The 23,254-nt window shown below is 34.0% G+C and overlaps 1 protein-coding gene across 2 annotated transcripts in view; it reads left to right on the forward strand.

Annotated features, from left to right (window-relative positions):
* Window positions 1-20,933, forward strand: part of LOC100243413 (DNA repair protein RAD50) — a 79,019-nt gene extending 58,086 nt beyond the window's left edge. For both annotated transcript variants that reach the window (XM_002266629.5, XM_059736992.1), the window contains 14 exons: window positions 3,219-3,333; window positions 3,428-3,557; window positions 3,674-3,883; window positions 7,520-7,728; window positions 7,919-8,120; window positions 9,660-9,829; window positions 9,906-10,230; window positions 18,496-18,621; window positions 18,703-18,755; window positions 19,793-19,943; window positions 20,025-20,087; window positions 20,172-20,305; window positions 20,392-20,520; window positions 20,593-20,933. In XM_002266629.5, coding sequence (XP_002266665.4) covers window positions 3,219-3,333; window positions 3,428-3,557; window positions 3,674-3,883; window positions 7,520-7,728; window positions 7,919-8,120; window positions 9,660-9,829; window positions 9,906-10,230; window positions 18,496-18,621; window positions 18,703-18,755; window positions 19,793-19,943; window positions 20,025-20,087; window positions 20,172-20,305; window positions 20,392-20,520; window positions 20,593-20,632 — 2,057 coding nt within the window. In that variant the 3' untranslated portion in view covers window positions 20,633-20,933. The remainder of the gene's footprint in view (window positions 1-3,218; window positions 3,334-3,427; window positions 3,558-3,673; window positions 3,884-7,519; window positions 7,729-7,918; window positions 8,121-9,659; window positions 9,830-9,905; window positions 10,231-18,495; window positions 18,622-18,702; window positions 18,756-19,792; window positions 19,944-20,024; window positions 20,088-20,171; window positions 20,306-20,391; window positions 20,521-20,592) is intronic.
* Window positions 20,934-23,254: the final 2,321 nt, after the last annotated feature.

The following is a 23,254-nucleotide window of genomic DNA, read 5'->3' on the forward strand; positions in this document are numbered from 1 at the left end:
GTTGCTTCTGAGTCTATAATCCATGGACAATTAGAATTGGGTTTGACACTATAGAGGGAAACGGTAAGGTAGTTACTTTTCTGGGCTAAAGAACATGAGGAAGAGGGATTTACAGTGGGATTCGAGGATTGGAGCAATTTACACAGGTTGCCTATTTGCTTCTTTGTGAATGGAAGCTTATCTGAAAAAACTTGGTTCCTTTGATCTTCATTTGAAACTTGGAACACATGACCATCTCCCCCATTCTTCTTTTTCCAATTCGGAGGCTTCCCATGTAGCTTCCAACATGTCTCATGCATATGCCATGGCTTCTTACAATGATCACACTATGGTTTTTTTCCTCGCTTGAAGTTTCTCTTAGTTACATGATTACATCCACCTCGTCCTCTTGTTATGAGAGCTAAACTCTGAATTTCAAGGTTGGTCTTTGGTTTGTGCTTTTGTAGCATGACTCTTCGGCGAGACTCTTCTCTCCTGATCTCTAAGAATACTTCTTGAAGACTTGGGAGAGGTTTTTGTCCTAGAATTCGGCCCCGTACTTCATCTAATTCTTTGTTAAGACCTGCTAGGAACAGATACACCTTGTCATATTCCTTCCTCGTCATGTATCGCATACTATTAGTGGGAGAATCCTATTACTCTTTATATATTGATCCAACTCTTGCCACAAAGTTACCATCTCATTATAGTACATAGTAACTTCTCTATCTCATTGTCTGGATTGCCATAGCTTAGTCTTCAATTCAAATATTTGAAATGAATTCTCCAGATCCCAATAAGTGTCACGAACAACATCCCACACTTTTTTTTGCTGTTGGAATGAACAAAAACGACTTTCCAATACCCAACTCCCTCAAGTTGATGAGCATGCTATCACCATGGAGTTTTAAGATCTCCAATTCTTCAGGCGTGAATTGTTGTTTTCTGGTTTTTTCACCTCACCAATCAAGTGACCAAGCTTCCCCTTTTCGTCAATTACAAGCTTCACCATTTAAGCCCATTCCAAGTAGTTTTTTCCATTCAACTTGTGAACAGTCAATTGAAGAGAATTCAATGAAATGACAGACAAATGTTCTGCTTCATTAGATAATGCAGTAGAGTCATTTTGAATGCTCTTTATTGCCTCACCTGTAGTAACTGAGCCTTTGCTAGCTTCGGCCGTGGCAGTTTTCACCATCAAGAACTTTGATTACACCAAAGCTCTAACACCATGAAAATGTTGAAAAGGAAAGATTTTTTTTTTTTTTTGAATTGAAAATTGAAACTAATTACATCAAATAAATAGACTTAGCAAGAGTTGAGATCTTCCATAAATCTCTCAAATACATTAGCTAACAAAACAGAACAATTAACTCCTAAAAATACATAAAAAACTTCCCTATCTTAAATAATTCAAATTGAAAATTCGAATTTTATTAAACAAAAAAAAACTAGAAAAAATCCTAACTTTCAGCTCTAGCTAACTCCTAAAATTTCAACATATACACATATACACAGACCCTTATAGTGTATACACACACACACACACACATACACTTATATATATATATGTTGGATCGAAAAATCAATCTAAGCCATAGTCTCTATAAGGTGCATGTTATCTAGATCCTACTCATAGTGGAATAAAAAAAGCTCTAAAACTTTTCTAGGGCGTTTCTAGGAATTATACCTTTGGATTTGGATGTTCTCAAATCCTTTTTTCAATTCGTACAAGATGCTCTCAAAGACCTCGTGGTCTTCCATTTGATGTTTCTCTCTTGGATCTTACCAATGGAGAAGTGTGAGTTTTTTTCTAGAGGAAATGGTGGCTAGGGTTTCTCTCCAATAGGGGAAGAAAATCCATTAGTCTAACCCTAAACCTTAAAAAGGGTTTATATTTGCTTGTAATTGGGCTTAAGTGACTATCTCATCCCATGGACCGAGTCACTTAATCTAGCCCAATGGGTCTTATATAATTAATTAGCCCAAAGAGTTCTAATTATTTAAATAGCGCAAAAAGAAAATCCATAAGCTATTTAACTATAAGTCCCTGTGCAACCTTATGCTTATACAAAAACACCCTTATGTACGTTGATACTTAAGTACTAAAAAAACTCTCTCAAAATGAATGTCACCAAAGAGTGTATGCTTGAGCGTGGACTACTATGACTCAGAGGAAAATGATGGCTCCCTCAAAATCATATTTTGAAGTTGGTTCAACATTTCACTAAAGAGAGTTAATTACACTCTTGTATCTTATAATATTGGATTAAGATACAAAACTCAAGTTCGTCACCTACTATCCATTGCTTGCAAGTTCCTCATGAATTGATGTTCGTAGTCTAACAAGGCAATAGCTATTAAACTTTCAAAATTACCTCTTAATCCTTGAGTCTTAGGTCCTCTATATCATGATCAATTGACATACTCTTGTCCACAAAGGACGTATGTCAAATTCTACTATAGGAATTGCTATGGCCATAGGCTGCATGATCATGAATCCTCAGGATCACTCAAGGAGACATATTGTCTCAAACCCATGAGACAACATGGTGTCTCTATTTAGAATATATATTATTACCTACTGAAATCACTAGTCACCTAATCCATAGCGAATGTACGATCACTTTTGGATCTTACCTGTTAGTTAAACCAAACTATGACTTCAATACTAATGTAATATTCTTTCAAGGTTGAGAACCCACACAATATACTAGCTTAGAGAAGTCATGACAACTTGATAACCATTAATCATGGCTCTTCATAAGGTCTTGTTGAATGTGCAACCATACATAGTAGTACACTAGCTATAGGAAACTCATCCCAGTGACACCAATTAAGAGGTAGAGCACTATGGCTTCTGATGGATTGTTTTAATCTATGGACCAACCATAAACTATCTCATCAACTTGTAAGGAACCCACAACTTGAATTTTCCATGCAACTTCTAATGCACTCAAGTCATATATAATACAAGTGATCAAACTAGAATGCTCAATTATATCATAATGCAAAAGTTGGATAGTAAAGTGAAATTAATGTCATATGTAATGAAATTAAAATGTTACATCAGGTCACTGCTTTTAAGGGCCCTATCCTAACTATATATATAGTTTGTACTCCCCTTAGTTGCAAAATTTTTTCACTCCATTAGGTCTCATTTTGACTTCTTTTCTCCCCTTAGTTGCAAAATTTTTTCACTCCATTAGGTTTCATTTTGACTTCTTTTAATGACACAGCAAGGAAGAGATTTATTGAATCTAAACTTCAGTCATTGGATCAGCAGTCTTTTAGTATCGAATCTTATATGAAGGCCTTTGATTTGGCGAAGGAGAAAAGAGATGTCCAGAAAAGGTTTCCTGGTTTCTTACACATTGACAACTTTTAAGCATATATATGGTAAATATTTTATAGGTTAAAGATGCTATTTTCTTTGCTTTGGATGCAGCAAATATAACATTGCAGATGGCATGAAGCAAATGTTTGATCCTTTTGAAAGAGTTGCCCGTGCTCATCATGTTTGCCCTTGCTGTGAGCGTCCTTTCTCTGCTGAAGAGGAAGATGAGTTTGTTAAAAAGGTAGGCATTTTACCTGATCTGTTTGTTTCATCTTCTAATGGTATTCTCAAATGTTAGGTATTTCCTTGCTTCCTGTATTTATCACTAGAATGGTTAATATGTCTTGTACATCACAGCAAAGAGTGAAGGCTGCAAGTTCGGCAGAGCATATGAAAGTGTTGGCTGTTGAGTCATCCAGTGCCGAGTCACTATTCCTGCAGTTGGATAAACTTCGTATGGTATATGAAGAATATGTCAAAATTGGAAAAGAAACAATCCCTCTTGCAGAGAAAAATTTAAATGAGCTCACTGAAGAATTGGATCAGAAATCTCAGGCCCTTGATGATGTAATTATCACTTCTGGTACATTTTGCTTTAGAAAATCTTGGTTTTTGCCATTCATTGCAGTAGACAGTAGACCTTTTATACTGAAGCTGTTAGTTAGTTTCTTATTCACCATATTTATTTTCTCTTGATTATAATTAAAATTAAGTAATTGTCCCTTGCTGGCTGTATTGCTGTTACTGAAATGCAGGTGGCTTCTATTTCATTTCTCATACTTAACTTAAAAATTTGAGTCTTATTTGTAACACTGTCTTTTTCCACTCAACTTGTGATAGAACCTATCATCTACTATTATGTGAGGCTTGATGATGACATGAATGGTTAACATTCCATGTAATACTGGATGCATAGAATTTCATCACTTGGAAAACTTTTTAATAAATATTTTTAAAAAATAAACTTTTTAAATATTTATTTCCTGTCAAGCAATATAGTAATTAGCATTTTAATGAACTTTTTTAATATTTATTTCCCATCAAATTGTGTTCGCTCAAATTGCAACTATTTCTAGTGCTAGTGACTTAGGTTGCTATTTTTCCTACGCTGCATTGTTAGAAAATCATATTGCAGATGGTTTAGCCTAACAAGAAGCTAGAAAATTAGCATCTATTTTGTGGGATTTTTTACCTCCCTTGAGTTAGGTTCTATCTTTTTGGCTTGGAACATTTTCATTACTTTCTTTACCTATGTAGCCTGTTTTGCTTATGCTTTGGTTTGGTCCATTTTTACCACACCCACCCACTCCCCTCTTGAGTTATGTTCTTCTAATTATTATTTATATTACTGCTACTACTACTACTGCTGCTATTATTATTATTCTTGTTAAGGATTTCTTATCCTTCTTTATAATGAAGAAAGAGAACATTTTACATATTTTTAGGTTCTTCAGAGTCATGATTGGTAAATAGTTGATATTTGAGTGAATGTGGGCAGTTATTCTATTAGAAACTTCTCCTTATTTTTTATTTCTAAACTTTCTATTTTCTAGAAGTGTCATTCTATTTGAGTTCTTTTTTTAATTCAAAAAGACTTCATTAGTAGAGACTCTTATTACCTCTTGTTATAAGAAGTTTTATAAATTCTTAAATTCTAAAAAGAAATTTTCTGTTGTCTTTTTACTTCCATTATTTAGAAGATTTAAAAGTTTTATGAAAGAATTGAGGGTCCTAATAAGTTATTATATAGGTTACACTTCTTCTTTTTATGGTTTCATTAAGTTTTCATGGTTTTCTGAAGTTTATAAATAAGACTAATTGCTATGAAAAGATGGTAGAGTGAAATAGTTAAAAGGCTATTGAGGCTTCCCTCAAAGCAACACTTTCTAAATTAGCATTAAAGATTCAAAGGGTTTTAATGGGTTTGGGACTTTTGTGGGCTTTTGGTGTAATATTTTATATGAAGCTTAAGCCTTAGTATTCAATGAGTTTTAATGATTCTATGCTTTTGTGGGCTTCTAGTATAAATTTTATAAGTTTTTTCTTGGGTCTAAGCTTGGGTTAAATCTTTTACAAAATATGGGCTTAATTGACTTCCAATTAACCCTTTAAAATGGAGGGGAAAAGGAAGATTGAATAGAAGAAATAGGGAAATTGTTGGTTCTCTAGTGGCTAAACTCATATAGAATCATCTTACCATTGATAGATAAGTAAAAACCCCTGCAATTGATGGATGAAGAAGAAGAATGGGGAGACATTGACATTAATGGGGAGGATATGAACAATTGAATATGATTATTTTTCTTTGAAGGATCCTACTGTTGATAGTGTTGGACTGATGAAGCATGAAAAAGAGTTTGATTTTAGAAGAGAAAAAGGGGAATTAAATTAGAAACTATTTAAAATGACATATGATTAATTTTGTTATTATGAATTCTATGGCTTTCTTATTATTCAATTTTCATGTGATTTTATTAATTTTTTTATACTTTTTGAAAATTTTTTATTATTTATTTATTTATTTGTTTATTTGTTTGTTTAAGTTGAGGCTTACACCTCACCTCATTTCAATATTGAGACTCTATTGTTTTGTGTTTAGGTGAGACTCCTAGAAGTCCTCAGTGACTTCAAGGTTTTCCTATCTTTTCTTCTTTGTCTTCTCTTCTTTTTCTTAGTTTTACTTTCTTGTCTCCACTATATGATAATTCATTGTTCCTCTCTTTAAATCCTGAAGGGGTGAGGCCTTAGCCCACTTTATGTGATTGGAGACAACTATGTTAGGTTGTCCTATATCATATCATGTAGGTAAAAGTTTTCTAATTGATTCTTTTCTAAAGCAACTCTCTTATGGTTCTTTGAGTTTGGATTGGTTGTGTAAAAAGAAAGTGGTTCTTAAACACGAAAAATGTAGTCTTGGTCAAGGGCTTTGTTAAGTTTATTTAACTATTATTTAGTTTAATAATGACATAGCATCTTTCTAGATTATTGGAATACTTGTGTGGGGTTATCATTAGTGGTAAACACAATTAGTTCGTCTGTTTTGGAGTTTTTCACTTGTTCTGTGTAATTAAAACTGGAACAGAGACTGCTAAAAAAAGGTGTTCAAATGAAAGCAGATGTCAGAGCTCAAGTTTAGGAATCTTGTGAATTTGAGAAATTTGCGTATGTTATTTTTTAACTTGAGTTAGAAAAGGAATATAATGGCATCCCTAGAGAGAATCTGGTGTTTTTAGGGAATGTCAACTAGATTAATTGACTTGATGAATAGATCCAATAAAACTGTGAATAGTGTGATAATAATTTGAGAGTCAAAAATTTCTGTCATAGTACATCTACATCTTGAGCAAGCCTGAGTTCCTGTCTTTTTATATCAGTTGTATATTGATCCTTCGCAAAAATGGTTGTACAACAAATAAGACTGATATAATAGGACAATAAATCAGATTTGAGTAAATTATTGTAATTTGACAACAAGATGCCCAAGTAATAGGTTCTAAGGACTGACTAGCACCTATCAAACTTGAAGGTTTGTGGCATAGCTACAAGATCGATGGTACTTCAAGGTAAAAACATTATAGTTCAAGCAACCACATATGCATAACTAGTATAGAAAACTACCAAAAAGTGAAGGATAAGGAATCAATGTATTTACGAGAACTTAGAAATTGAATAATTGAGGACAAGATGGAGGATGTCAACTAAGTAGATCATGTGCATCAAAGACCAATGATTTTAACATTAAGTAGTGAAAAAGTTCAAGTTGAAGGTGCTATAAGGACAAGAGGATGGTCTATAAAAGATCAAGGCTATGATCTGATATAAGAAGTTGCTCAAAATTGAATAAAATGGAGAAAAAAAATCTAGCAAACCGTAAGTAGTAGTGATTCAGCTTGTGAGCTAATATTTTTCTAGTGCTAGTGTTATGGGGTGTCCAAGTCACTGTAGAATTATTGTCTTATACTATGTTGAAGCTCAACATTGCATATTCAAAAAACTAGGAGTGTATTGTTCTCATTCTCTTCTTTCTTTTTCTCCTTTGCTTTGCTACTTCTCATGCCTTGGAAGTTTTGTGGTGGTCATTCTTGGAATGAGGCTCAGGATTTCTTAAAGGACTTAGGTTTTTTGTGCTTTTGTTTGATTTAGCTTTAATCGTTCATTATTTTCTTTTAGTTTTGATACCTGAAAGAATTATTTTTCATGCAGGTGTTGGGTGTTTTAGCTCAAGTGAAGACTGATAAAGACTCAGTTGAGGCCTTGATGCAACCTGTGGAAACTGCTGACAGGCTCTTCCAGGAAATTCAAACTTGGCAAAAGCAAGTTGATGACTTAGAGTATAAACTTGATTTTCGAGGGCAAGGTGTCAGATCTATGGAAGAAATTCAGTTGGAGCTGAATACTTTGCAGAACACAAAGTACAGAATCTCCTACTTAACCACTGATTTCTATTCTTAGATAATGTGCATTTTGCAAGCTGTGACTTGGACCTTTTTTTTTTTTTTTTTTTCAAATTTTCAATAGTTATTGGCAATACTTTTTTCCTTTCTATCTTGTCTTTAGTTTTTTATTTTGTTTTTATCATTCTGTCATCTGCTTGGCAACCAGGGATAATTTGCATAATGATCTGGAGAAGTTAAGGGATGAGCAAAGGTACATGGAAAATGATCTATCAAATATTCAAATACGGTGGCACACTCTAAGGGAAGAGAAGGTGAAAGCAGCTAATACATTGCGGGATGTTAAAAAGGCTGAAGAAGAGCTTGATCGTTTGGTTGAGGAAAAAAGTCAAGTAGACCTTCATGAGAAGGTTGTCTGTTCATTCAAGATAGCCAATGTTCTTACTTGTCTAATTTGTTTTTATCTAATGGTTTACTTTGCATGCCGATGGTAATTGTGAAAGCAATAATATGATGTCAATTAGATATGTTTATTGCAAACTTGGTAGTCCTGACAGGTAATTTTGCTCCCTAGTTCAATTTTTTTAAAAAGAATAAAAAATGAGAAGGCAGGAATTATATCAAGTGTGAGAGATTTGTCAAAGCAGAAGAAAAAAGGAAAAGCTACCATGAAACAGGAAACACCCAACAACTCTCATACTACACCTACTACAATAAAAAATGAGTACAAACAATTGATAGAAGATAAAATTCATGGTGGCATGAAATCTCCAAGAAAAACCTGTTTTCCAAGCTCTCTACTCAGCCGAAGAGTTCACTTATTGGTCAAACTCTCTTGATGTCCAAGTGGCCCCAATACCCCACTTCCCAACCAGATGTTGAATCTTTTCTCATCTGGAAGACATAATGCCAACGCGCAAGGAATCCCTGCCATGTGAGAAACATATTAGGGTCTCTCTCTCTCTCTCTCTCTCTCTCGTTTGCACTCTCATGTTGCGCTGTAGATAATTAGTAAAAGGATCTATCAAGAGTATCCTCTTTGTTAGGGATTTAGTGGATCAGAAAATATATATATGTTTATGTTTTTCTACTTTTAATTACAAATATGGACATATAGGGGAGAAAACCACCACTCAAAGAAAATTCCTTATTTGTTGAAAGCCAAGGAACTATATTGGAGAAAACATGGTGAAAAATAAGGTTTCAATTCCGGAAACCTGTTTACGAAAAAATTTCAAGTGCTATTATCTGTGTGGATGTGTGGTTTTAACCAACTTGTCAAGAAGTCAAATTGGCTTGAAGCATCTCAGCTTACTAGAAACCGTGCACCAACTGCTTTTTAAGTATTTGTATGCATGTTGGCCTTTTCACTGTAGAAAACTTATTGTTTAAGGTTCAGGTGTCCTGGTAACATTGAGTATGGCCAGCCTATCAATATTTTATGTTGTGTGATTAAGTTCACAGGGTTGCTCCTGCAAACTTGATAAGTGCTCCTAGTTGTGCTTTCTTTGTGCAAAAATGTTTAAGTTGTTGAAGAGTTCTGTAAAATGATTCTTGTGGCTACACATCCTGTTCACTTGCATAGGTTCAGAAAGTTTTCTCTGGATGTAATATAATGTTGGAAGATTGTGAGGTTTGATATTGCATTGAGTCACAAGGCTCCGAAGTAATTAAATGTCATTTAGAAGTTTATAAACCTTGCAAATACTTAGTTTGTCAGTTTATTTTCTCTTTCATTTCTATTTCGGTAAGTTCTATTAAGTAGGTGGTACTGTCTGCACTTATTCAAGAAAGACTTTTTCCTAATACACCTTATTTTTTTGTACTCTGCTCCTAGGAACAATACCTTAAATAACCAAGAACATGTAGCTTTACTTTGCTTTAACTTTTTTCTTATGCTGTTTCCACTTAAAATAACTTCTTAGTATTGATGTGCTTGGAACTTTCAGCATTTGGCAGAGGCTCTTGGACCTTTATCAAAGGAGAAAGAGAAATTACTAAGTGACTACAATGATTTGAAAGCAAAGCTTGATTTTGAATATGAGCAACAGGCTGAACAAAAGAGAAATTATCAACAGGAAGTTGAGGCACTCCTTAAAGTTACTTCTAAGATTAAAGAGTACGTTTTTGTGTGCCTGATGGCTGATATATAAGTTTTCATGCCATTATCTTGACCGTTAGTCTTGTTCTGCCAGGTATTATGATTCAAAGAAAGGGGAGAGGTTGAAGGAACTTAAAGAAAAGCAATCTTTATCAGAGTCTCAACTTCAAAGTTGTGATGCCAGGAAGCAGGAAATTTTAACTGAACTAAATAAAAGCAAAGATTTGATGCGGAATCAAGACCAATTAAAGCGAAATATTGAGGACAATTTGAATTATAGGAAGACAAAGGCTGAAGTAGATAAACTTACCATTGAGATTGAATTGCTGGAAGACAGGATATTGAAGATTGGTGGGGTTTCTGCTGTTGAAGTTGATCTTGGAAAGCTATCGCAAGAAAGAGAGAGACTTCTTTCAGAGGTTTGTATGCATAGAGACACCTTTGCGTGCTTGGCTTCTCATCTTAGATTGTTTATTAATGATATGTTAATTGATATCTTTCCTACGATGGAAGCGAATTAAATCCTGAGATTTTGGCATAGAATTAAGTCGGTATATTTGGGGTTTATGGTGGATTTTATTTTTATGAGTTGTGGCTTGTTATTCTCATGTTTCATTATGTGGTTATGGCATATTTTAACCTGAAAACAAAACAACGTTCTCTCTGCTAATGAAGATTTGTTTCTTATGAGAAAAAGGTTATTTAAGCATGTTTTATTCAGGAAAATACCCCTGCTTCTTTGTTGAAACGGTAACACTTTTGTAGGTTTCCAACTTGGGTTGGTTTTACTTGATTCCACCAAAGCTTAGTGATATCAATGGGTAAACTTGGATCAAATTTTAAGCCATGTGATTTGTAATTTAGTGGAAAAATCCCAAGTTCCCAACCTGAGCTAATGTTGGCTGCACTCTGGTTGAGGGCTTGTGTAAGTGTAACCTAGCCCTACCTGAGCTTGGTTAATATTGAAAACATCATATGTAATTCAATTGAACGATGTTTATGTTCATGCATGTAAAATATAATTACCAAGCTTGAGAGGATATTTTGACTTTTCATATGCCTCACAATTCAATAATTTATTAAGGGAGGGTTTCTTGTCCTTTTCTTGCGCATGATGAATGGAACTTCACTGTACACAGAATCATTCCAAACTAGGCCCATCCCCTTCAGGAAAGCTATTAACATGAGAGCTGAGCTTGACTGATTGTGACTTATACAACTCAAACCACCAGTTTGTGTTGGCCAGCTTGCTAAATTTCAATTGCCTAGATGATATTTTAGATCTTCACTTATATCCACCTCTCTTTGAAGATTTCATGCCTCAAAGCTACTAGGAAAGGAATCTTTAAAAAAGACAAAGTTGGAAAGCTTACAATATTTAGCTAAATATCAAGATGAACTTGCCTCTTTTCAGTAGAGATTCTGTTTGAGGAGCATACTGAAGATTGGTATTTAGGAGATCATATTGTTAGAAATGATCTTGATTGGAGAATATGTCAATACTTTTGATGAATATTACATTGAGAAAGAGAGAAAGATCCATTGGTGGTGTTTATTGATCAATCCCAGGAACTATTTCTTAGAACTTCTCATGTTTTCAAACTTAGTGGGATCCTAGTATATTCTTATAAAATAAAAATCGATATTTAGAAAACCACTACTATAGTAATGAGGGCTTGTTTAAAGCAAAACTTTAATTGATGGAGAGAGAAGGGAGGAGAGGGTTGGAGGAGGGAAGGAGATGAGGCAGAAAATATAACAAGAAAAATAGCTTCTTTCTTGGCTAGATTATTGGCTTCCTAGTTTGCTGATCTAGGGTTCCACTATAATCTAATATGAACTGAGGTTAGAGGCACTTGGATATCCATTACTAAGCGAAACTAAAGAGGTACTTTTCATTGGGTTTGAGAAGGATGAAGTAGGTTGGTTGCTTGAGCCCTTGAAGGAAGACTCTTTAGTTGGAGAAGTACTTAGGTTTGAATAAGAAATATAGAGGTAAAACCAGGTCAATCTCATGGAGGTGAGAATCAATCTAGAAGGATAGTTTATTAAGCTGTCTAAATTGTAGCAAAACAAAAAAAAAACCACATTCCTGGTGATACTAAGGGTGATAAGAGAAGTGGTTGGATGAAGCTAAATTAGGTAATCTCTTTGATGTTAGAGATTCCATGGCGGGGAAAGTCTCTTAAAGTATATTCAAGAAAGTGAAGCAAAGAAATTTGGAATTAAAATAGGATTAGTATTTTTTGAAGTTAAATTAGGGATAGCTAATTGTTAGAATCATAATAGGAGAATTAGAATTAAGTCATAATAGGTTAGTAATATCCTAGTGGAATTTGGATTTCTTAGAGAAGCCTATAAATAAGGCTAATGGATGTAAAGCAAGGGAATGTGATTTGAAGAAACTGAGAATCACTCAGAAATTCATTCAAAATTGTGTATGTTTACATAATCGGGTCCCTATTTAACATATACACAGAGAGCAAATAAAATGGAAAAAATACAAATATGGAAAAAAAAAAATAAAATCACATAAATCACCACAATATCTGTCACAATTGGGGCTTCAATCTTTCCCACAATATCCTACAAATCACCATTCACGGATTTCCACATGATTAAATAATATTAGTTCCTTTTACATGTGTTGCATTCTTCAATGGTGAGACTCCATTGATTTTTTTTCCTTATCCTAGGTAAGATTCCTAGAAAGCCTTAGTGAGACTCTAAGGTTTCTTATCCCTTTTTCACCATCATCTTTTATCTTTTTTCATTCTTCTTGTTGCTAGAATTCTATTTCATTTTTCTTCTTATTTCCTCAATTGTTGAATCCTTAGCCCACATTCTATGATTGTAGGCAGCCCTCTTAGGATTATCCTACATCAACTTTTGATATTAGAGTCTAAGGTGCTTGGCTTGAAGGCATATGCAATTAAGGAGTAGAGCAACCTATGCATGCATGAGTTCAAAACATACTTCTAATAATCAAGATGCTGCTACAATACGCTTAGAGGAAATTTCCACAACACAACAATCCCATCAAGATGTTATAATACAACTAAATAGCAAATTAATGAGTTTATGAATTTATTAGAAAAGAAGAAACAACCAAACAAAGATAAAATTGCATGCCATCAATTCAAACAATCACCTAGTAGACCACGTGAAGAATAAGGCAATTTTATGATGGGAAACCTAAGAAGTGGCAAAATAAAAAACATTCATCCAAGTGTTGGTGTAGAGAATTTTAAAATCTTTGAGCAAGATGATGATGTGACGAGTATGCCTTGAAGTTGTTGAATTGTATGGAAAATTAAATTTAGCAGCTTTTCTTGATTAGATTATGTTAATGGAAGATTACTTTGATTGGTACACTATGCCCAAAAATAGAAAGCTCATTTTGTGAAGACAAAGTTGAAAAAAGTAGCACGTCTATGGTGGCATAATATTGAGAATTGACTTTATAGAACTGAACAACCACCTATAGACACATGGAAGGCCATATAGTGTGATGTTTTTTAGCTTTCCTAAAGGTGAAAACAAAAGAAGATCAACAACGTATTAACATTTTCCATATGCGTCTCTTGCTAAGGGAGGTTATGTACCATGATCATTGATAGAGGTTGTAGCAATTTAAACATGACATGCCTAGTCATTAATAATATAAAAGCTTTCTGTGATTTTTGGTCCTTGTCAAAGAGGAGGATGTGAAAAGATGGGAATGTTATTGATTAATTTACCAACGTACAAGGGAAAATATATAGGCTAACAACGGTCAACTAAATCCCTACAAAACTAGGATACTGATCCCTAGAAAGATAGAAAACAATTCTTATAAATTAAGGATAAGACTAACTAAACAATCCTTATAAATCAAGGATAAGGCTAATTAATTAAATTAAATATTTACAACTTTCCTAACTAATCTCAGTCATCTTATTTAAATGATTCTAGCCTGGCTTAGTCAATTTTGATACTCCCCCTTAAGCCAGCAAGTGGATATCATCCATTCCCAGCTTGCCAACAATAGTTCAAAAAATTAATCCTTTGGTTAGCACATCGACAACTTGATTGCTAGTAGATACAAATGACATGTAGATCAATCCACTATCCAACTTCTCTTTTATGAAATGTCTATCAACTTTGATGTGTTTGATTTGATTATGTTGCACGGGATTGTGTGAAATGTTGATTGTTAACTTGTTATCACAATAAAGTTTCATAGGTCCTTCCCATGCAGCCTTTAGATCTTCTAAGATGATTTTTAGCCACAAAAGTTCACAAACTCCTAATACCATTGCCCTGAATTTAGCTTCTGTTCTTGAACTTGCAACTACATTCTATTTTTTGCTTCTCCAAGTTACAAGGTTTCCACCAAGAAAAGTATAATAGCCCTATGTTGATCTTCTATTATCAATAGATCTTGCATAGTCTACATCTGTGTAGGCTTCTAGAGTCAACTTTTCTCCTTTCTTGAATAATATTCCTTTTCCCAAAGTTCCCTTGAGATACTGACTCACCACTCCTACTGCATAGGCTATGTGTGGTCTTGTATGTGAGAGATAAATCAATCTACTGACTACCCATTGATAGGACTCTCTATCCACCGCTGTGTCTTCAGCAGCTTCACAAAGCTTGTGATTTTGCTCAATAGGAGTTTCCACTGGTTTTACACCCAAATTTCCTTGTTTCACCTAGCAAATCCAACACATACTTTTGTTGAGATTTAAAAATCCCATGTCGGGAGTGAGCAACTTCAATGCCAAGAAAGTATTTCAACCTGTTGAGTTCCTTTATTTCAAATTCTTGAACTAGACATTTTCTCAAAGCTTCTCTACCTTTCAAATCATCTCCTGTTACAACTACATCATCTACATAAACCAACAAGGCAGTAACTTCCCTTGAAGCTGAATGTTTAACAAACAATGTGTGATCACCTTGACCTTGCTTATATTTTAGAGCTTTCATAACTTTGGCAAATAATCCAAACCAAGCTATAAGGGATTGTTTCAACTCATAAAGTCCCTTTTTCAATTTACACACTTTGTTACTTTCTGACTCAAAACCTAGAGGAACTTCCATGTAGATTTCTTCATCAAGATCACCATGTAAGAAGGTATTCTTAACATCATATTGTTGCATACTCCACCCACGGCTGATAGTTAGAGACAACAAAATCCTCACAGTTTTCATCTTGGCAACTAATGAAAAGGTTTCAAGATAATCTATTCCATAGATTTGAGTATCCTTTAGCGACCAACCTAGCCTTAAACCTTTCAATCGATCCATTTGCCTTATACTTCATAGTAAAGACTCATTTACATCCCACCGGTTTTTTTTCCTTTGGTAGCTCAACCAATTCACATGTTTTATTGTTTTCAAGGGCCTTCATCTTAACTCTCATAGCTTCTTTCCACTCTTTCTAACCCAATGATTCAGGAGCTGTTTTTGAGATGGTTATAGTGTTTAGATGAATAAGAAAGTTTTTATGACTGTCAGATAACTTCTCATAAGACACAAAGTGAGATAATGAGTATAAAGGACGTCGGGTACACTTTCTCACACCCTTTCTAATAGCAATAGGAAGATCATAATCATCTCTTGGCTTGGGATCAAAGACATCTCTTTCATAAGCTTCAGAGTTAGAAATTATATCAATACCTTTAGTTCTATCATCAGCACTAAGGTTTGGTTCTGATTCTAGGACTTGCGTAGGAGTTTTGTGATCAAGGACTTGAGAAGGTAATATGTTTATAAAATGAGCAGTAGTTAAAACTTCTCCACAATAATTTTTTGGAACATTTTTTTGAAAGAGAAGGGCACGAGTAATTGCTGGAAGATGACCATTCTTCTTTTCTGCCACCCCATTTTGCTGTGGTGTGTTAACACATGAAGACTCATGAATTACTCCTTTTGCTTATAAAAATGGTGACAAAGTTTGATTAAAATGGTCCCTAGCATTATTTGATTGAACCCTCGTTAAGTTCTACCCCAAATTGATTTTTAATCATGTGAAAAAGTCTTTGGAAGGTAGAGCTAACATTAGATTTTTGTTTTAACAAAAAAAAAAACCATGATACACGAGTACAGTCATCAATAAACAAAACAAACCAATGAGCCCCAAAAACATTTGGAACAGTAGAAGGTCCCCAAACATCAGTATGGATAAGAGAGAAAGGAGATGACATTCTTTTATTACTTATTAGAAAAGAAGTGTGTTTGTGTTTTGCAAGCTCACAAACATCACAATGAAATATTCCCGTATCAATCCCTTATAAAAAAAATCTGGAAATAAAATTTTAAGAACATTGAATGATGGATGACCAAGACGAAGATGATACAACCAAATTTTGTTTTTATTTGAAAGAGATGACTCATAAAGGAATGAAAAAGAAAACTTATTCCTATTGCTACTTTGCCCATCGAATTCAAGGTAGTAGAGTCCATTCCTCCCTCTAGCAAGTCCTATCATGTTCCCCATGCCCTGGTCCTGAAATTCACAATGTGTAGAAGAAAAGGTCATAGTACAATTCAAATCCTTTGATAGTTTATGAATTAACACAAGATTCATGGACAATTTAGGCACATGCAAAACATTCTTTAAAACAAATTTCGAATTGATAACATCTTCCTGACCAGCTACTGTACTCAAAATACCATCTGTTGTAGATATGTTTTTATTACTAGGGCAAGGACTGTAAGAGAGAAAATCATGGGAAGACTTAGTCATATGATCTGTGGCTCCGGAATTAATTATCCAAGATCATGTTGTGGATATATTTGAGACACTAGAGTAAATGATTGAGATATATTACCTGAAAAAGCCAAGGAACAAGTACTTGAACCTGTAGGTTTCTCTAGAGTTCCCAGAAAAAATTTCAGCTTTTCAATCTCTACTCTATCAAGCTCAGCGTAGTCCTGAAAAGAGTTTGTTTCTTCTCTTGGTTTCATTTTGGTTACATGTGATTGTCCTTGTCCCTTTGCTGGTCCATTCTTTGTTGTCCAGTTTTTGCTGTTTGTTTGGGCATTTTGAAAGTTTGAGGACCTACCATGAAGTTTCCAACATTTTTCCCTAGTATGTCGTGGTTTTTTGCAATAAGTACACACCACTGGATCTTTGTGTCCAGTCTTTGACCTCTGACCAGCTACTTTCATTTGTCACTCCACTACAATAGGTGCTCGGCTGGTGATCTGCTCCACCACTCCTTGCATTAGCGCCTCTTAGCACCATTGCAGAACTCTCCACTGGTTGAGGTTCTAACATGACCCTCCTCCTACTTTCCTCTCCTTGGATTATTCCAATAGTTTCATTCAATGATGGAAGGTCTTCTTTTCCAAGAACTTGGACTCTAACAATGTCAAATTCAGCATTTAATCCGGCAAGAAAAGTATAAATTCTGTCTTTCTCCATAAATTTCTTAAGAATGGTAGCATCTTCACTACATTTCATCTCTATACATTGATAATGATCCAATTCTTGCCACAAGTTGTGCAAGATATTGGAGTATTCAGTAATAGAGCAATTACCCTGTTTAGTAGTTGAGATTCTGGACTTGATATCGTAGATTTGGGCATCATCATGAACCTTTGAATATGTTTTTCTACATGTCCCAAATATCCTTCGTTGTCTCCAAGAACATGCGGGTATCACTTACTTCAGGCATCATCAGATTCCATAGTCATGACATTACCATAGAGTCAGTCAACTTCATCCCAGGCATCGAACTTCGGATCCCCAAGTTTCGGATCCTTGCCAAGGAGATGACTCAATTTGCCCTTCCCTTTTAGAAAGGTTCAAACAAATTGAGACCACTTCAAGTAGTTTTTTCCATTCAACCGATAATTTGGTTGAATATTCTGCAAATCTCTGGCTGAAACTATGCTTGGTGTCTCTGTCACTTGAATCTTTGACATATTGGACACCTCAGTTGCATCAGACATGATGATGTTGTGAGTGAAAAGAGAGAAAAAACTCGGGGTAATGAAGGCCAAAGAAAATAAGGCAAACAGGAGAATTTTTGGGCTGAAAGAAAAACTTTGCAATTGGCAATGAAGGCTAAAATAAATAGATAATATATGGCTTCAAGGAACTCTGGTTTGGATAGAAAAAACACAGGAAGATTGGGTACTGCGGCAGTTTCAATGTATGAGACAGCAAACACATGGAGAAAAATATATTCAGCGATGAAGGCTGAAAAGAAAGGAGCCAAAGTTGGCTCTGATACCATGTGAAAAGATGGGAATGTTATTGATTAATTTACCAACGTACAAGGGAAAATATATAGGCTAACAACAGTCAACTAAATCCCTACATCACTGGGATACTGATCCCTAGAAAAGATAGAAAACAAACCCTATAAATCAGGGATAAGGCTAAATTAAATATTTACATCTTATTTACACGGTTCCAGCCTGGCCTGTTGAACTTCAACAGAGGATTTTATTGTCTTTTTTTGACATTGTGATTCGTATTAGCATCATTTAATTTTGGGACCAAATATTCCTTATTCTTTTGTTGTGCTTGTGTATTATATGTAAAAAAAAAAAATTTTTTTGGGGGGGGGGGGGGGAGGGGGGGGGGGGGGGGGCGGGGTTGGGTTTGTGTTTCTGATTTTCTTCATTTGGAGCCCACCACTTCATTTTCATGCAAAGAACTATTACATTATACATGTTTGATTTTGCAGTTAAACAGGTGTCATGGAACAACATCTGTTTACCAGAGCAATATTTCAAAACATAAGATTGATCTTAAACAAACACAGTACAAGGACATTGACAAACGGTACTGTGATCAGCTAATTCAGCTAAAGGTACAGCATTTTTTTAATTTCTTGAATGGTTTAGCCTTTTCTGTTCATCCTATGAAATATTTACTTTAAATTTTGTGACAGACAACTGAGATGGCAAACAAGGACCTTGACAGATACTACAATGCACTTGACAAGTGAGCTCTGCATATATATTTTGATATTTAGTTTTGTTAACTATATATCTTGTTGTAGTTTAAAGGGCTGAAATTCTTCTTCAATTCATCCTTTATTTTCTATATAATGCAATATATCTCAAAATAAATTGATGTGTGACTCGTTGGAATGCATGTTTTTGCGCAAAAGTCAACTCAAAGAAGTCTAAAATATCCTAACTACTTCAGATGGCTACAAAAGCTCTATCTAGGGTGTACTGTAAATCATAGGCTGTGTTTTCTTTCTCCCACTGCTGTTACCCATGTTCATTTTAAAGCATTTATCTTTGCAATGCCTTTAACTTTGAATCAAATGACTCTCCCATTGTTTCAATGATGGGTCTACCTCTCATACCCATACCAAAAACTTCCTGTCATCCATTTTCAATCAATGCCATCTTTTTCTTGTTAGGAGTGTTTGATTTATTTCTCGTATTTGCTCATCCATCATAATATCATATCACAGCTACAGTCAGTTTATGGACATATTTCTTGATTTTCAAGCATTCTGTACTGAAGAAAAAAGAGAACTTTTTGCACACCTTTCTCTGGTGGTTGAAAAATAATAGATTGAATGAATCATTATTCTTATAGAAGCTCCAGTAGTGTTTTAAATGAATTGATGAATGGTCTGCTATGCATAAAAAGAATAACAAAGATGCTTGGATGACATGTACACAACAACAGAGGGAAGGTCCCCATTATGATTGCTTTTGTTTGTGGTTCATTAAACCATTACTTTCAAGCCCATTGTATTTTGCATTTCACTGCTGTAATGTTTGTTGAATAAGTGTACTATTATCCTCAATATATACTGAAAATTGGGGAAAAAATTGTAAAAAGAAAAAAGAAAATGAAAACATAGTTATGCTAGTTGTTCCTCCTCTCGTAACCCCAACAGACACACACTGGTTAAGAAAGAGCTAGTTGCTCTGATTAGTGTCACTTTAGTAAAGCTTTGAACTGTACACTCCTACTATGCATCTAAGTGATCTCCTTGCTGAATCATTTTCTTTTAGAGCACTCATGCGTTTCCATACAATGAAAATGGAGGAAATAAATAAAATTATAAGAGAGCTGTGGCAGCAAACATACAGGGGGCAAGATATAGACTGCATTAGAATTCATTCAGATTCTGAAGGTGCTGGGACTCGATCTTACAGCTACAAGGTATGGAAGAAAAGTTCTTTCTTTTTTAGTATTTCCCTTTTTTGGTTTTTCCTTTTTGTTTTATAGGATATTTTTGTGCAGGTTCTTATGCAGACTGGTGATGCAGAGTTAGAAATGAGAGGAAGGTGTAGTGCTGGTCAGAAGGTCTGGAATTGTTTGAATGCATTATTTATCCGATAACCCTTTTCCTTTTCTAAAGGCAAATGAGAACTTCTACATTGGTTTCAGGTCCTTGCTTCACTAATCATAAGGTTGGCATTGGCCGAGACTTTTTGCCTTAATTGTGGAATACTAGCATTGGATGAACCAACCACAAACTTAGATGGCCCAAATGCTGAGAGTCTTGCAGCCGCTTTATTGAGGTATGAGCATTTCCTATCTCCATTTTAAAGCCCATTGCAGTGGTAATCTGCATTCAACCATCTCTTTTTCTCCCCATCTTCACCAGAATCATGGAGGATAGAAAAGGGCAGGAGAATTTTCAACTAATAGTTATTACTCATGATGAGAGATTTGCTCAGCTAATTGGTCAACGTCAGCATGCAGAAAAATACTATAGAGTTGCGAAGGATGATCAGTAAGCCTAACTGTCTCTTGCTTTTATGTTTTTCCCCTTATACTGCCTAACCTATTTGGCTTTCTTTTTCAGTCAGCATAGTATAATTGAAGCCCAGGAGATATTTGATTGAAGGCCTCCAATGGGATGCATGCATTAGTGACCTTCATTCATATGGTGCACAGCTGTGTGTTCACTGTGGACGCGCTCCAAAAATCTGTCTGTTGTATGTATGCTCTCCCATGAAATTAATTATTATATTGTTCTCTTTCTAAAGAGATTGTGGGGTTTGTTTTTGTGCAACTTTGCAGTTTTGAGGCCTTTGGCCAACCATAGGATGGCCCTTGATGTACAGACCATGCCCTATAATGTGCATAATTTGCCTCAAGAGAGTGCAGCTATTTGAATCTATTGGCATGAAAAGTTTTGCATTATTGGTGACTGAAATATTATCGCTCTACTATAAAGATATATATATATATATATTAATTTCAGGTTAGACATGATGTGTACGTAACAAACTTTGCGCATGATTTGTGCTAGTGATAAGAGGAAGAATCATATGGCAGCATCCAGGCCAGATAAATATTATGAGTTTCCACTTAACACACATACAATGAGTCTTCCACTTATAAATAAGTTGTAAAAGATATTAATAGCATTTAAGCTATGTAGGTTAAGTATGATGTTTTTAGAGTGCATGATATATATTATGGATCCAAAGCCTACAAGTTTAAGCTTTTAAGAAAATTGGTAGTCTAACATGGTATCGAAGTCTTGTTTTGTAGGAGGTTATGTGTTGACACCTCACCATCACATGTTTATTTACTCAATTTATTAAGTCCGTGTGTAAGCCCAAAAATGAAGGCTAAATGTAAGGGAGGGTGTTAGAGTACAAGATATACATTATGGGTCTAAATCTTACAAACTTAAATTGTTAGAAAATTTGGTAGTTAAACAAATGTTTTACTCAGAAACAACATTGTGGCTTTATTACCACCACTTGCCACTCACAACACAAAGCCTTGTATGGTTTCAAACAAGTCCTAAGAGTTTGGTTCACCAAGTTAAGCAGATCCTTGTTGGAATAGAGTTTTCAGAGTTCCAAACTAGAAAAATATATGTTTCTTTATTATAATGGTAATATATGTGGATAACATCCTTATTATTGGTAGTAACTTAATCCTTATGACAACTTATTACTAATATGAATTCAAAATTTTCCTTAAAAGAGGTTGGCGTGTTTACTACTTTTTGGACATTTAGGTGACTTCATGTGGCTCCTTTTTACATTTGAATCAAGCCAAATGAATTCCTTATCTTTTTGAAAAAGTTTAAATGGCTTATGCTAAGCTTCCATCCACTTCCATGTCTTCCAAATGAAGGTGGTTTCCAAATGAAGCACTAAATTTGAATATTATGCATTAACCAATGTTGGTAATAAGCTTTGTGGATTTCATCAGATGTCTTGGAGCTTAATGTCCTCTTTTACTCACAACTCTAGTGTTATTTTGTGACATTCTTGACATAACAACTTCAGCTACTAACCTTGTGCCTCACTCCAAGGGAAAGTATGCTCACAACTCTAGGGTTATTTGCGACATTCTTGACATAACAACTTTAGCTACTAACCTTGTGCCTCACTCTAAGGAAAAGTATGATGAAATTGATTACTACTTTGTTTGAAAATATGTTCATACTAAGAACTTGTTTGTTTTTTTTTACTTAAAAAGTCTTAAAAAGCAAGTTGCTTTAAGACTAGCATCTTTAGATGTATTTGTTTTCTAACTTATCACATTTGTATAAAGATAATTTTGTTTTAATAAAAAAAAAAAGTGATTTTATTTTTTATTTTTTACATTTTATCTTAATTAAGAGTCTGTTTTTCTTCTTTCATTTTCAACTTATGATATATTTAAATCAAATTTCTCATATTAAATAAAATCAAATTTATTGTTTGAAATTTTTGGTAACTATTACCTTGAACAGAAATTCAATTATTTATATTTATGCAATTGGGATTAGAAATGAATTTACTATGAATTAGTGACTTAAAAATATATTTTATTTTTATTCTTTTTTTTTCTCGTCATTTCAAGAAAAAAAAATAGATTTAAACTTTTCTTATGAATTTTTATTCAAAGAACAAAACACCATAAAAATTGCTTAATTTGAATAAAAAACTAAATTAAATAAATCCACAATTTCAAATTAAAACTAAAATTCTACCGCATGTAGCTAGTTGTTTTACCTCATGATTTATTCAATTCTCACAAAATTAAATTTCATAAATTTCTATATATTCCTCATTCAAAAATGAAAATAAAAACACTAAAATCATAAAAATTGGATTAAAAATGAATTTATTATGGAATTTCAAAATCCTGCCTCTTACCATACAACAAAACAAATTTAATAATATCATCAGTTCCAATTTTTTTTTTTTTTTTTTCATTTTTTGATTAGATCTCCAAAACATTCACACATATTTAAATATCCACTAAAATCAACAACTCCAACTATTAAAAAAAAAAAGAAAAAAAGAAAAGAAAAGAAAAAGAAAGCTAGGATTGGATACTCCTTCCTAAATTAAAAATTGGAAGTAAATGAATTAATCAAAATAATGGAAAAAATATTCCAATAACCAGTTCATAAATTTGAAAATACATCACATACAAATAAGTGTTAATTTAAATAAAAAAAAATCTAACATTTACTTAGCAATAAGAAATAATTATAAATCATAATTATTATT

This window comes from Vitis vinifera, chromosome 5, assembly GCF_030704535.1.
Source record: "Vitis vinifera cultivar Pinot Noir 40024 chromosome 5, ASM3070453v1".
Lineage (NCBI taxonomy): Eukaryota > Viridiplantae > Streptophyta > Magnoliopsida > Vitales > Vitaceae > Vitis > Vitis vinifera.